General features: G+C 55.0%; 1 protein-coding gene across 1 annotated transcript in view; it reads right to left on the reverse strand.

Moving 5' to 3' along the window:
* Positions 1 to 14,598, reverse strand: part of CNKSR1 (connector enhancer of kinase suppressor of Ras 1) — a 21,936-nt gene extending 7,338 nt beyond the window's left edge. Inside the window, exons 1-12 of the mRNA XM_026657199.1 lie at positions 14,547 to 14,598; positions 13,475 to 13,632; positions 13,015 to 13,217; positions 12,164 to 12,248; positions 7,848 to 7,889; positions 7,567 to 7,686; positions 7,411 to 7,470; positions 6,843 to 6,911; positions 4,450 to 4,578; positions 3,898 to 3,983; positions 1,584 to 1,699; positions 231 to 412 (exon numbers count right to left, since the gene is read on the reverse strand). Of these exons, the coding sequence (XP_026512984.1) occupies positions 231 to 412; positions 1,584 to 1,699; positions 3,898 to 3,983; positions 4,450 to 4,578; positions 6,843 to 6,911; positions 7,411 to 7,470; positions 7,567 to 7,686; positions 7,848 to 7,889; positions 12,164 to 12,248; positions 13,015 to 13,217; positions 13,475 to 13,632; positions 14,547 to 14,598 (1,302 nt within the window). The remainder of the gene's footprint in view (positions 1 to 230; positions 413 to 1,583; positions 1,700 to 3,897; positions 3,984 to 4,449; positions 4,579 to 6,842; positions 6,912 to 7,410; positions 7,471 to 7,566; positions 7,687 to 7,847; positions 7,890 to 12,163; positions 12,249 to 13,014; positions 13,218 to 13,474; positions 13,633 to 14,546) is intronic.
* Positions 14,599 to 15,730: the final 1,132 nt, after the last annotated feature.

A 15,730-nucleotide genomic window follows, 5' to 3' on the forward strand; every position in this document is an offset into this window, starting at 1 on the left:
CCCTCTCATCTCAGTTTTACATTTGTTGCCTTTTAAATTTCTAATGGCGTTCCTTCTGGTCTTACAGGGCAGGGGCATTAGGAGCCCATGTGGCCTTCTCTACCCCATCCATGTTTATATTATAGTCTTGTGTGCTGCATTAGAGGCCTCAGCCACCTCAGGCCCAGGGGGTTGTCGCTGTACGGACACGCAGGAAGAGACTGGCCTAGGCTCGGTCGCTCTCCTCTCACCTTGTTTGGAAGAGCGGGAGATTCTGGTCCCCGACTTCTGCTCCCAATTCCGTTCTCTGGGGACTCCTTCGATCCGAGTTCCAAGGTGCTGGGTCTGGCTGGAGCAACAGCAACGGGGGAGCTGCGCCCTTCAAATCCTGCCCCCACAGCTTGGCTCTCCAACGTAGGGGCTGCTGAAGCGTCTGCAAAGATCAAACCGGTCAGGGGGACGCCAACACCTCTGAGCCACGTGGCGATTTGTATTTCACTTGCACGGAGAGGTCAGACAACGGGTTAAAAATTTAGGGCCAGATCCCCCGCTGGCCCCACTAAAGCCTTTATTCTGTAACACGAGCGCCATTCCAGGTGTTCAAGCCCAGAGGTTTGCAAGGGGCCTACGCTTTAAGGCTTGAAGCACAGTATGGCCGATGCCACATTTTACCCGATCACTGTAGTCTCAACCCACATCCCCCACCCCATGGCCATGCAAACCAAACAAGCTCTGCGGGGAAGCTGGCCCTCCAGGATCAATGTTACCACGTGCTCTGCATGTGCCCTACGCGGAGTGCCTTTGCACATATCACGCAGTGGATAATCTCTCAGGAGATCGCCAAGGGCTCTGGGAACCTGAGTCAATGAAAGTTTCAGAAGAGCCCTGCAAGGAGGGTACTATCAGCACTGTTTTGCACATGGGGAAACTGAGGCACGGAGCTGTTAAGGGACCTGCTTAAAGTCGTACAGTGAGTCAGCAGCCAAGCCAAGAAGAGACGCCAGATGCCCAGGCCTCCGCTCTAAGCAGTAGGCAGCACTCTTTAGACCTGCCCTGACTCTAGTCGGCTTGGTCCCTTTCCTGACTTACTTATATTACAGTAGCACAAAGAGGATCAGATCGGGCCTCAAATGTGCATGGCGCTGTACGGGAGGCAGACAGAGTGTCTGGGGCAGGGACCATTTATAACAGGAGTCCCAGTCACAGGGGCTGACATTTTTCCCTGGTGGGTGCTCCATCCCCGCTCCGGCCTCAGGTCCCGCCTCTTCTCCATCCCTCCCACCCCCACCCAAGGCACCCCCTCCCTCTCCCAGCTGCTCCCTGCTCTGCTGGCAGCACTGGGGCCCTGCCGAACAGCTGTGGCTGGTGGGTGCTGAGCACCCCCTATTTCCCCCTCCCCCCCACGCGTGCTTGAGCCTCAGAACACCCACGGAGTCAGCACCTATGGTCCCGGTGTTGCTCTGCACAGGACTCTCAGCCAAGTATCTGCCCACAATCCCGTCCCACTAGCCTGCAACAAGCAGAGCTCACCCCAGCGTGGAAAGCCTTTCAGAGGAGGGCTTGCTGCTTTCCACAGGATGCAGAGGGCATCTGCTCTCTCCTACCTTCAGTGGGGAGTCGCTGTAGGAAGTCCCTGGTCTCCTCTCCAGGGTGGCTTGAGTCGAACGCCTCCTCTTCGTCAGTGGCGAGATCCAGCGCAGAGTCCAGCCCGGCGATCACGCTTCAGGGGAGGAGAAACCTTTAACTAGCACTTGACAGCAAACTAACCCTGTAGCATTTTTGCTATTCAGCAGGATCGCGCCGCCCTGCAAGCCCCAGCGTTGTGTGTGGGTGGGAGCGTTTCATCAGAGTTCAGTTCAGCAAAGAAACGCCTGTCAGTGCTGGTCACGTGGGCTGTTTTTACCTTTGGCACCACACGTGTGATCTAGGAGCTGATTCTGCATCGTTTTCCTCTCCCACGCAAAACGTTACTTCATGGAAAAGTCAGTGGGGCAAAACAAGTGTGAGGCTCCAGACAGGGGTGGCTCCAGGCACCAGCGCAGCAAGCCGCGGGGGGCGGCGTGCCTGCGGGAGGTCCGCCGGTCCCACGGCTTTGGTGGTAATTCGGCGGCGGGGGACACTGAAGGCATGGCATCGGCGGACCTCCTGCAGGCATGCCGCCGAAAGCCGCCTGACTGCCGTGCTTGGGGCAGCAAAAACCATAGAGCCACCCCTGGCTCTAGATAAAAATTGAATAAATACTGCCTAGATCTTCCATAGATCTCAAAGCACTTCATAAATTATCCCCATTTTCCAGATGGGGAAACTGAGGCACAGACTGATTTAAAAAAAAAAAAAGTGATTTGTCCAAGGTCACCTAGCAGGCCAGCGGCCAAGCCAGGAATAAAACTCAAGTCTCCAGAGTTGAAGTCCAGGGCTCTATCCATGAGGCAATCACTGCCTAGCAAGGCCACAACACCACTGTGAGGAAGGGACATCTCCTCCTCCTTTTCCAGATGGGGAAACTGAGGCATGGAGGTGCTGTGACTTGCCCAGGTGACATAGCAAATTTATGACAGAACTGGGAATGGAACCCAGAGTCCCAACTCCCAGTGTCTGATCCAAAAAAACTAGACCACATTTCCTCCCTGGAAACAGGAACCTTTGCATTTGGGGAAGAATGGGATGAGGAGGAGAGAGGAGAGATGTTTTTAATCTTTTCTACCTCCCCACCCCTCCCCCCAGAAGATCCTTAAGGAAACAAGTAGTTTTGCTTATAACTAATTCACAACAACGTAAAAAAATTTCCCTGGCATGTGAGGTTGAAAACAGGAACCTTGCTCTGGTGACCGTGATCTTATCAGATCTACCGTCTACCTGAGCAAACCTACAGAAGCAGGGTCTTTGACTTGCCCGGCCTACGAATTGGGCCTGTTTAGTCTAGAGAAGACAAGGCTAATGGGGACATGATAACAGAGTTCAAACACCTGAAAGGGTGTGACAAAGAGGACCGCGCTCAATTGTTTTCCAAGTCCACTGAGAGTAGGACAAGAAGTAATTTGGTTTGTAGCAGGGGAGATTTAGGTTAGATATTAGGAAAAGCTATCGAACTTGGAACACAATAGTCTAGGTCAGGGGTTCACCGGACAAATGTTTTGATGGCCTCAGAGTGCGGCCACCAACTCTTGCTGGTGGCCACTCTCACACTTTTTCCTAAAATACTTAATTAGCTTTAGGAAAAACAAATAAATATGCACATAGACACGTCCAAATCATTGTACTAGATTTACTGCTAGCTAGTAAGTGTGTTGTGAAAAGTGAAATTAACAAACGCACAAGTATCACTTTTCACAGTAGACGTACTCAGCCCTGCCAAACCTGGGGACAAATTAAACCCTGGATGAGGGGCTGGGGGTGGCAGCGGGGGGCTAGAGTCTGGGGCCTGCTGCCTTGCAGCTGGAGCCTGGGACTGGAGGCCAAAGCCCCACTGCCAGCCCACCGCCCCAGGGCGGAAGCCCAAAGCCTGAGCCCCACCGCCCCGGGGAAGGTGGGGAACTCACCGGCTGCCGGCTCCTCCAGCGTTGTGCCCCAGGTGTTTCCAGAGGGGGACAGGGCTCAACCCCTGCTGGGGGCCCCAGCAACCAACAACAAGGTGGTGCATCCAGGAGCAACAGGGAGAGGGAGGGGCTGTTACTTCCCCCCCTTAGGTTGTGGCCGCAAGAAAAGCTCCTGGTGGCCACATCTGAGAAACGCTGGTTCTAGGTTTACTTACTTCTGCCTCAGCACGGGGGGCTGGACTAGTCCTCTGAGGTCCCTGCCTGCCCGCCCCACCTTTCTGTGGGTAACAGACAATGACTAGACACTCCTCCCAACACAGCGGCAAGGGCAGAGAAGACAAGCAACAGGAAGCCACTTCAGATTAAGGTTCTGGGCTCTTACCTGGAAGGCAGGGAGACCAAGCTTATTGGAGAGTCATTGTTTTCCAAGCCAGGAGATTCTGCAGCATCCGAGAAGTTTCCAGGTGCCTATAAAACAGCCAGCGAATTTCCATCCTGCGCACCACTGGAGCTCAATAGACACACAGCAGAGCAGGGGTCACCTTACTACCGCCCTTCTATGCTGCTGGGACAATGCCTTCAGCACGGAGTCAGACCAGACTCCGGGCACTTCACAAAAGCATTGACACGAGATAAGGACTGGAGTGAAAGGGAAGCTGCAGAACTGCTCAGCCCCAGAAAGGAGCCTCCAGCCACCACAAGGAGGATTTGGGAGCACACTGGGTGGGGATGGGAACTGGTGCCCCCGCCAAAAGACACCAATGCAGCTACAGCTAGCCCTGGGGACCAGGCAAAGACGGCCATGTGATCCATCTCCGAACGCATGCGCTGAGCCCAGCGCAACTGGGTTCCTAGCCAGTCACTGCCTATTCGGCACAGCAAGTGAAGGTTCAGTTCTCATGCTGGGGGTGTGCGGGTACCGGGTCCTGCTTACCTGATGGCACGGAGACCTGGGGGAACACGGGGACTCCACAGAGGTTAGTGGAATCTTCTTCAGCACCAACGTCACCTGGTTTGGCTTTTCGAGTATTTTCTTCACTAGATTCACTCGAGTCCAACCCACCTACGCATGGGATTAGCAGATCAGTGCTCATCGCCAGCACAGGCCGAATTGCACTGAATGGGTTGTTTGAAACAGGCAACTCCGCAGGTCATTCTACTCTGTTACACGGCTCCGTCAGCTGGCAAGGCCACGAGCACCACTACCACAGGATTTCAGAAAGGGGATGTTTCTCTCCCTGGGCACCTGGTACAATCGATGGTCAGGGTTTAGACACCTGCCTTGATTACAGCTCCATGGTGCGCAAGGGAATCTATAGTCACCAGAACCACGATTCGGCAACCGCGCACTTCACAAGACATCCAGCTAGCCGGCAGCAATCCCACCGTGCCTCCTTATTACTTATTACTACCGCCCAGTAACCAGGGATTCCACACAATGCTACCAACCAGTTAAACACCTGGCCATCAATGCAGTTTCGTAAGCTAGTCATCCACACCCTTCTCGTTTCACTGTCCATTTCTGCAGCACCACCGGCCAGGCAGAGACACGTTCAGCTAATAGCCTGCAGCCAGCCAGCTGGCCATCCTCCCTGTCAAAGGGTCGGCAGGATGCTCACACCTTCTTGTCAACTGTTTGAAATGGGCCATCTTGATTATCACTACAACATTTTTTTTTCTCCTGCTGATAATAGCCCACCTTAATCAATTAGTCTCATTAGAGTTGGTATGGCAACACCTATTTTTTCATGTTCTCTGTGTATCTATCTTCCTTCTGTATTTTCCACTGCACGCATCCGATGAAGTGGGCTTTAGCCCATGAAAGCTTATGCTCAAATAAATTTGTTAGTCGCTAAGGTGCCACAAGTACTCCTGTTCTTTTTGCTGATACAGACTAACACGGCTACCACTCTGAAACCTGTCCCCAGGAAAACTGGTTTTCAGTGGAACAATTTTTACACTAAGTATCGGATTTCTGTGGAAATCGGTTTTATTGTTGCTGCAAACCTGAATGCCCATAAAGAGTTCAGGTTTTGTTCAAATACTGAAACATTTCATTTTGGATAGACCTTCGTGGTGCCTCATGGGAGTTGTAGTCCAGCTTCTTCATCTCCCTGTTCTCCTCTATAAGCTGGGCTTTCCAGCCAGACTACATATCCCATGCTGCATCACACCCAGGGACGCTCATCAGGCACCATCTGCTCTCCCCAAGAGGTGAGACTGGTGCATCATGGGAGCTACAGTCCAGCCAGGGAGCCCAGTTAGAGGAGAATGGGAGCATGAGCACCCAAACGACAACTCCCAGGAGGTACCGCAGCACCATTGCTGAACCCAGTTATTTCAGGTTTTGATTTTTTTGCTGAAAAGTCAACCTTTCTTCCCACAGGGAAAGACCCATTTTCCGACCAGCTCGAGCAAACAGTCGCCCACCTAACCAGATGCTTCACTGTCAAGTGGAGAGAATGATTCTGACCCCACTTGGGTGGGCAGTCGAGATTTTATGAGGCTAAATTAACTGATGGTTGTAAGCGCGTGGAGAGCTGAGACAGAGCCTGAAACCCTCCTTTCCTCCCCCTCTCTTCTGGTTTCAGTCTGTCGAGCATGTGGTTCGACAGAGTCAGGGCAGAAACACCCGGGTTCCTTACAGCGATTCTACCTGTTTCCTGGGCGTGGCCATGTGCTTGTGTTTAGAAAGGGGGGTGAGGGGGTGGAAGCCAGGCTTTGGTGGCGTTTGCTTCTCCTCCATGCAGGATGTGAGTCAAAGAGCAAAGAGGGGACGGAGGAAAGAGAAAAGAGCTAGCACCAGGCTAGCCATGCTAGCATCCCAGCGGCATCTGGGTCATACAGACTCCAGCAGCCAAGAGGGTCCAGAGCGATTAAGTGGGAACCAGCCAGTCTTAGTAAACATGAGTAGGGATACGTTGCATTGTCATCCCAGGACCTCAGAGCCCTTTATAAAGGGGGAGCCAGCATGATCCCCTTGTCAGGAGGCCCAGAGTCTAAGTGAGTTTTAGCCTGATCCCTTCGGGGCAGGGAATCACACCTTCTATTGGGAAAGAGCCTTGCACGTGGGGAGCCCCACCAGACCCAGAGAGAACGAAAGTGACTTGCCAAAGGTGACACAGCGAGTCAGGACTAAAACCCAAAGCCCCCACTCTAACCAGAGGTCATGCCGCACCCTCTACCGAGTGTGACGTTCTTCCCCAGGGCAGACCATACACATCAGCCATGATCGCAGCTACATTCAGAGGCCTCCCTTCCTGGTAGGATTTTGGCTGTCCCAAGAGACCAGCATGCTAACGGGAGCGAGGAAGGGGCCATACTTACCACCACCTGCCCGTTGACTTGAACGATCTCATCCCCCGGCAGGATCTGGCTGCAGTGGTCAGCTGGAGACTAGGAGGAGAGGCAAGGAAAAGACCGAGCGGAGTCAGAACCGTGCTTGCTGGGAAGCTGAGAAAGGCAGCAGCGCAAGTGGCTTGAGCCTAATCAGAGTTAAGCAGCTCTCAGGCTGATGTAAGTCAGAGGGGCTCAGGAAAGGGGGATTAACCATTAACTTGCAGGCCTGATCTTTTGGGTAATTCCTGTTGGATCACAGGCATGAGGAGACAACTGAAGCCTTGGCCAAGGTTAGTGTGACACACGGCCACAAGTCAGCGGAGTTGGAAGGACTCAGCCAAGTCCCGTGTCCTAGAGCTGGTTCAGGAAGAGGGTTTAGCACCTTAACAAGCCCAGGGGGTTCTGATACTCAAACTAGATTTTGCTCATCATGGGCCAGCGTAGGACGGTTTAAGAAGGGGGATACGTTGGGACACCAGTTCTGAGCCGTCTCCCTGCACCTGCAGGCTGGAAAGACCAAATCAGAAGCCATCTCCCCCTCCCCCAAATCTCTCACCTCAGTGGCGGTTCCCGCTATGAAGTGGAGGCAGGAGTTGGTGGATTTGATCTCGATGCCCTGCAGAGAGGGAGAGACAGAGTTTGGAAGCGTCAAACGAGTCCCCAGCGTGAGCCAGAGGCAGAGGCGAGGATTGTGGCGGAGAAGCGGACTCACCAGACTGTCCTCTGGCTCGGTGGGCACAAGGTCCACGCTCTCCAAGATGGCGGTCTGGTTCAGCAGGGCTGCCGGGCTGCAGCTCGAGATGTTCTCACAGATCCCCGCGAGGTGCCTGCACTGAAGGACAGCGGGAGAGACTCATTCCGCCAAGTCCTCACGGCTTCTACAGAAGGGCAGCAGCGACCTCAGGCAAACCCCAATATGTGTTCTTCTGCACTGAATCCACACACACACACACACACACACACACACACACACACACACACACACGTACTTACAATCAGCAGGATCTGGTTCTCTCTCTCAGACACTGTGCAGTCCTAGAAGAACAAGAGACACGCGATAAATTAGGCTGATCCAGCTTCACATGGATGGGGGAATCACGTAACACAGCCCCAGTAGTGGTGCTGGTGGCTCCTCTCCCAATGCCCCCGCCCTGTGCTAGGGGGTGCCGTGCCGCCGGCCTCCAGGTGAGACGTAAGGTTGAGGCTGTGCAGTCATGAAAGACTCCTCAGCCCTGGTTTTTAAGCGCAGTAGCAGGATTAACCCCGGCGCCCTGGCCAGCTTCCAGAGCAGGTTGTTACATTCCACCAGCCTCAACTCCTCCAGCTGTCTCCAATGGAGACGCCATTCTTCACTCCTTCCCGTCAGCGCCGCCTGGCTCCTCCCAGAGAGCGGCTGCATGTGGCAGGGAAGCCGGTGTTTGGGGGAGGGAAGGCCTGGCCGATCACATCTAGGCCTAGAGAGCACATTGGGATCCTTGAGGCCAGGCGCTGTGGAGAGGCACTATCACCCCTTCCTCTACAGACAGGGGGATTGGGCCCTGCAGGTCGGCTGACGGTGCTCACGCTCCCAGAGACGGGTACTCTGCCAGAGCACAACCGTCCCAGGCAGCACATGACTCCCCGACACAGTCAGTCTGGGGAGTCACTGAGCCCTCACACGACCCCGTACAGCAATGGAGAAAGGATCCAGGAGCAGAGGAGCGGGCAGTGCTGTCGGAGGGACTCCTCGCTCGAAGGACAGACCTTTGAGAGACGACTTTCGGCTTCCAGGGGCTTTGGATGAGGCCCCGAGGCCACAACTCCAGCCTCTTCTTGTGAATTTCACTAGAAAGTCAGAGAGACTCAACAAGAGGAGAATGCCAGGGGATGGGAGTGGGGAAAACACCCTGGGCATGGGAAACAAGCCAGGCCGCACACACGGCTAGAATGTGGGGCAGCCACTGGGTTAGGCACACAGGGGTATCTGTCCACAGGGCAGTCGGTGTTTGGAAGGCTCTGCCCCCTCCCGAAGGGAGAAGAATCCATTGTTATGGGATGGGGAACGGGGGTAATGGGCGAGAGATGCCTTACGGAGGCCATTCTTGCTCACACACAGAGTTACACCAATCTCCGGAGCTGGGATCAGAAAGGAATCCACCCCCCAGGGCACAATGGCAGGGACCTCTCTGCTTAGCATGGCAGAGGAAGGGGTGAACCGCAGCAAGTTAGCACAGCCTCGGCATTGAGCTCCCTTCTGTTGCAGGGCTGGCACTGGTGGATCGTGGCTCTACTTTTAGGTTATTAGTAGGGTCAGTTTCTTCCTGCCCCACAGCCCTACACCCACCACCTCCGGTCCCTGCCCCCCCCAGACCCTGGCCCCCCAGACCCTGGCCCCCGGCCCTCTGCCCCCTCTCCTGCCCCCGCTCCCCCAGACCCTGTCCCCAGGAGAGCCGCCAGCTTTTCTGCCGCCCTAGGCGGCAGAAGGTCCCGCCCCCGAAATACTGCCGCGGTCGCCGCCCCGCAAATTGTAGCGCCCTAAGCGACCACCTAAGTCGCCTAATGGGTTGTGCCGGCCCTGCCTATCCCCTGGCCCTCCACCCCCTCTCCTGCCCCATCTCCCTAGACCCTGCCCCTGGCTCTCCACCCCCTCTCCTGCCCCTGCCTCCCCAGACCCTGTCCCCCAGCCCTCCGCCCCCTCTCCTGCCCCCGCTCCCCCAGATCCTGTCCCCCGGCCCCCCGCCCCCTCTCCTGCCCCTGCCCCCCCAAACCCTGTCCCCTTGCCCTCCACCCCCCATTTACAAACCATTAAGGTTTCCCTGAGCCTCCTTTCCCATCTCTCTCCATGTCACAGTCTCCCCTCCCCCATCTCACAACTACCCTTCCCTTCCTCGCTTCCAGACCCTGTTTCCAAAGCCGGAGAAGCCTCCCCCAGAGCCCATTCCAGACACGCCCTCTCCTGCCGCATTCCCCCCTGAGCAGGCCAGGATCTTCAGGGAATTATTAGCTCCCAGTACCTGTGGCTCAGCCGAGCAGCCTCCCCCGAATCTCTGGCTCAGCCTGTTAGTCTCTCTCCTCCCTTTCGCTCAGCTGAGTCTCATGGACAACTGAGCTCCCCCCAGCCCGGAACCTGATCCCAAAGGGTGAATCACAGGGTTATATAAAGAACAGTTCCCCACCCCCCCTTTGATGTTGTTTATCTCCTGGTCCCTTCCCTGCTCACACTCTGGTCATTTTCTCTTTCCCTTCCCCTCTTTGCAGCTGACTGAACTGTGCCAAGCCAAGGGTCCGATCGCGGATGCACCCATCCATGGCTCTCATCTCCTATTGCCCTTGTCCCCCTGGGCAGTACCTCAGAGGCACCGAGCCTTCCCCGGGCAAGTCAGGTACTCGCGCCCCTTCGGCCAGCTTTGAATCACTGCCATAACCTCTCTGTAAAGCGAGGCCGTTCCCGAGATAGATACCGACGCGGGCTCAGGTGACCAGATCGCATACACTCCAGGCAAAGCGCGGTCTCTCCACTTCCAGACCTCTCTCCAGGAAGCCTTCACAGCGTGCTTGCAACACTAAAACCTACAGTCCCTCCCTGACCCTTCCTTGATGGGCTCCCCAGGGTCCCCATGGACTTGCCCCTAAATTGGGTTCTTGAAGGCAAGGCGCATGCCTAGGATTTGAACGGGCAGCACTGGTACCTCTTGCTGGTAACTTTCTACTCTAGCTGGAGAGCCCTGCTGGGGTCCAAGGAGTTGTTAGAGGAGTCAAAACATACTTGGGACACCATTGGGCCCTGTGGACTACAAAGGCATTGCTGGCTAGAAGGCATGCCGAGACCCGAGTCTGCTTTTACCCTCTCGCAACCTGCGAATCCAAGATGAAGGAGCACTGCAGAAGACTAGCGAACAGAGGAGAACTGGAGGATGAAGGTAGTTAACAGCACTCCTTCCCATGACCCAAATACCACCCCTCCGACCCCCCCCCCACAGCAGCGACTTGCTTATAGACATGACTCTAGTGGTTAGAGCAGGAGACTAGGAGCCAGGATTCAGGCATTTTAGCTCTGACACATTGTGTAAGTCAGTTCATCTCCGTGCCTCAGTTTCCCCATATACACGTGTGGGTGACCCTGACTTATTTAATAGGGCTTCATTCGTGTTTGTAAAGCACTTTGAGAACTGTAGGGAAAAGGTGCTATTGAAAGGCAGGGTATGGTTATCTGTTCCATCAGCTGACAGTTTATTATCTCCAGTCAGATTCCTTCTTTTAAACAGTCTCCATCCTTCCACCAATATCCATTCATCTAACTCAGCTACCCGCTAGCCCATCCCTGCCTGAGGGGACAGTGCCCCGCATCTGATAAAAACACTTTGGAAGGACAAATCGTTTGCCTATGAAATGAACCATATTGCACGAATACAAATCATAATGCAGAAGGATATGGTTGGGTTCCTCTATAAGCGACAAGCTCCAAATTGGACATTGGGCTAGTCTATCAATACACTCAGCTTTATCCCTGAAAAATATACTGTAGAACCAGTGCAAGGTTCACTTGTCTGTTCAGAAGTGGCCCAACGATTAGATGTCTGGACACACTAAGAGCAACAGGAAGGTCTCCAGTCTAGATTTAAATTGTAATGAAAACACACATTATTAAACAACAACATCTGCCTGAAGCATTCCTCACAAAACACTGCAGCAGGGGACTGCCCCAAAATGCAACTGACTTTGAAACAAACGTGAAACAGACACGAGCAATTTTCAGTCTCTGAGCTGAGGGAGATGCACAAACAAAGAGGGACAAATTAGAGTATGGGAAAGAAAAGCTTTAAAATCCAAGGGGCTAATAACACAGTTTTAACACAATGGTTAAATGGACAGCGGCCAGGATATTTGCTGCTCAAGCAGGGTGCCGAGACAACGAGAAAATGTTTTGAATTGAAATAAGAACAAATAAATAGATTCGCCAGTCCCGCTAGGAGCTCACACTCTCCTGGGATATGGGGGTATTCATCAGCCAAGGAGGAACATTCTGGATGGAGATCCCTGATGAAGTTTTGGGAAACATCTCACTGATTGTTTGCTAGTGAGAAAAAAGCGTGTGTGGCATGTGAGTGTCGGTCAGTCCTTACATTGTGCCCATCACCATGGTATCTGGACAGCCATCCTTTTCTGCCCCTCCTACTCTCACTTCCTAGGTCCTGAGACATCCCGGCATGACATGAGTACTGAAGAGACGTCGCCCTTATCTGCACATCTCAGGGGTAACACACAAACACGCCAACCCTGCCACAGTCTGGCTTTGGTTTCTTGGGATTTTTAAAACCCTCGTTACTGACCTTCTGTAGGATCTGGGCCAGCTCTCCGCAGAGCGAGACAATGTCCCGGCTGGCTGAGTAATCATTCAGGTGAGAGAAGAGATACCTGTGAGGTGCGGGAGTGAGACAGTCGTCAGGTCAAAGAAAGGCAGGAAAGGAGAGGGCCCAATGAGCCTCAAGTTAATCGAGGCACCGTCCTCCCCGTGGGCCAGGGGCTTAACACAAGCGAGGAAGCTTCCAGGGTTTTATGGTGCTTTCTGAAGGGGTCCCAATTGACCACAGAGCTAATCGCCTGCAGTGGGCAGCTGCCGGGCGCTCAATGGCCTGCGTGGAACAAGGTGGGAGTCTCAATCTTGTCCACACCCCATAGAGCCACCTCAGCAAAGGAGCGAGCAGGCTGTGGAGACGGAACTCCCCTCTGGCTGCAAGAGGGGGTCCCTCCAGGGCAGAGGCACATGGGCAGGGGATCCTTGTCCAGCCACTGCCCATGCTGTGCCCGTTCTCTGCACAGAAGGCTCCGGGCTGGCATGCTGCTGTTTTCACCATCACCAAGAATAGTGTGGTCACAGCACCGCCCTCCCGTCCCCAGTCCCTGAATGGAGCCTCGTCCCTCTGGGCTAACAGACCATCCTCCTCTGGCCAGGGAGACTGGCTGCCTTGCATCCAGTCCTGGCAGCATTGGTCCGGCGTCCCTTTCCGCCTCTGTAAAGAGTGTGTGTGCAAACCCCACAGACACAGAAGGCCTGTAGCTTGCGCCCTGTGCCATTCGGCGATACCCTTCCTCATCATGTGGGATCCCTCCTTACATGGCCCTGGCCTTCCAGCCTCCCCAGGTGCTTTCCCTGGCCTCTGCAGACTGGGGGAGCAAGTACCTGTTGAGCCAGGAGAAGAGCCCCTTGGCCGCCGTGATCAGCTCAGCGACGCAGGCCAGGAGGTCCGGGGAGGGCGTCTCGATGGCCTCTCCATCATACGCGGTCACCTTCCTGCGGCTCAGGATGAGGGTCTGGGTGGTCCGAGCGACTTGCTGCAGCTTCTCCGTCAGTGTCCCCAGGCTGGTGGTCTCCAGCTCGTAGTTCTGGAGAACAATCCAAACGAGCTCACCCTGGAGCGGCTCAGAACGAAGGCTGTGGATGGCAGACCCCCCAACTCTGTGCTGCTCCCTGATACTGCCTGGGGGGGGGGCAGGATCCCCCACCCCCCCCTCCCCCGAAACCCCGAGCTCCCCCCCTCTGGGAAGCAAGACTGCAGGTCAGACGCCGGGAGGGAACCCTCACACCGTCGCTCACCGCAGATCGGGAGAGGGCCTCACTCCAGCCTCACAGCCTCACTCACCAGCGCGCACAGCTGCTCCACAGCTTCCAGAATGAGCTCCTGATGGCCAACACGCCTCAGGCCCAGTTCCTCCAAGCGCCGATAGGACAGCTGCAGCAAATCGTTCCCGCTCAGGGACCACGTCTCAAAGGGATACTGCTGCAGCGCCTTGTCCAGGCCTGAAAGGGGCAAAGGCAGCTGCTCCCAGATCGCCCATGTCCAGACCTCAGCCTGGATTCCCCCTCTGCTGACAGCTCTGCCAGGCCTTCCTGTCCTCTCGCCTTCACCTGGGCTTAAGCCCTGAAGCATGACTTTTAACAGCCCTTCCAGAATAGCATTAACTCGTCTAACTCCAGACATTTCTTGTTATCCACCAAATGCATCCAAACCCCTTTGGAGTCTTGCTAAGGTTTTGGCCTCAGACGCATCCTGTGGCAAGGAGTTCCACCGTCTAGCTACGTGCTGTGTGAAAAAATATTTCCTTGCGTCGGTTTTGAGTTTGTCCTCTTTCTGTTTCACTGATTGGCCCCTTGTCCTCGTGTCAGGAGACTGGGAGAACAGAACCTCCGATCTACCTTCTTCCCCATCCCACCAAGTGTGTAACACCAGTTACCTTCCCTGGCTGCCAGATCTGCTTCCTCCCTACTGGCAGGTCCCCATGGGGCTGCATATCCACCCCGCCAGTATGTGCACCTCCCTGCATTGGACTGTATATCCTCCCCCAGGAACGTCTCTCCTCCCCCAGGGCAGGGATCCGGGCCGTGCCCAGCCACGCCATGCCAGCAGGAGTGTAACCCGCCTCTGCCAGAGCCCCCAGAAGGTTTCAGTCGCTCCTGCTCCCAGCAGCACTTGCACAGCTCCTCCTGCCAGCGCAGACTCTGCCCTGGGAGCGGGCAGCCGCCTGCCTGCCCGAGGGGCTGGAGTGCACCCCCTGGCCATAGGTGCTGGAACTAGGGGTGCTACCACACCCCCTGGCTTGAAGTGGTTTCCATCATACACAGGGTTTACGTTACAGTTTGGTTCAATGGCTCTCAGCACCCCCCCCCCCATACAAACTTTGCCAGCCCTGGACCTGCCACCCCGCCCCACTCACCTCTCAGCCACTGCACCACCTGCACAGGGCTCCAGGCGCCGATGGGCTCCATGCCCAGCTCTGCTCCCCAGCTGGGACTTCCCTGTTCCCGGAAAGTCTGTCCAGGGGCAGGACTCCCGGACACACCTGAGCTGAGGCAGCCCCACCAGGTAACTCCCAGCCGGCTCTGGGGTTGGTGCAGCTGCCTGTCGCTCAGCAGGGAGAGGCCCGCCCCCTCTGGAGGACCCTTGCTCCCCTCCCCACGGGGAATTCCAAGCTCTTAGCAACCCAGCTCAGAGCTCTGCCCAGCCTCCAACCCCCCAGTCTCACTGATTCAACAGGCTTACACACCCTGTTCCCCCAGGCTGTCTCCTGACTCTCTTAAAGGCACAGACCCACAGTAGGTTGTTTACCTCGGCCCTGGCCACTGAGGGAGTGTTCCCTAGTGGGCAGAGGGCAGGACTGGGTGCTAGGAGCTCCAAGTGCCATCAGATTCCGCATCTGATCATGGGCGAGTCACTAATACAACACCTGCTATCTCGGCTGACGCGCCCGGCACGGAAAGGAGGACTTGCAGAGCAGGAGCGGCTACAAGTTGAGCTAAAGAAGCAAGGTCCCTGAGCAGGGGCTGTCACAGGTAGCCTCTGCAGCTCTGGCATCTGTAACACACGCTCACCATTGACATTCCGTGCCTCGGTTTCCCCACCTGTAAAATGAGAATAAGTACGACTGGCCTACCAGCTCATTGCAGGGGGATCGTGAGAGTTTAAGTCAGTAAAGTGCTTTGAGATCCTTACATGGAATGTGTTGTAAAAGTACAAAGTATTATTACTAACAGAGTGTGGCTAAACATCGCATCCTCACTCTAAATATTAAAGCAAACACTGTCCTTGCTGACTGCATATCCGGGAGCGTGTCCTACTGGTTCACGCAGAGGCTGGCAATCAGAAACTCCTGGATTCTATACCCAGCCACTGTCTCAGTGCGTGACCATGGGCTTCCCTCTCTCTAAAATGGATTCACCTTGGTAAATACTTGGAGATCACAGAATCTTAGAAATGTAGGACTGGAAAGGTCCTCGACTGGTCATCTTGTCCTATCCCCTGCACTGAAGCAGGACTAAGTATCACCTAGACCAGTGGTTCTTAACCTTTACTGCGGTCTGCACCCCTTTGGTTCTCAAAATATGTTCTCGCACCCCTTAA

Source organism: Terrapene carolina, unplaced genomic scaffold (assembly GCF_002925995.2).
Source record: "Terrapene carolina triunguis isolate 2854851 unplaced genomic scaffold, T_m_triunguis-2.0 Scaffold236, whole genome shotgun sequence".
Lineage (NCBI taxonomy): Eukaryota > Metazoa > Chordata > Testudines > Emydidae > Terrapene > Terrapene triunguis.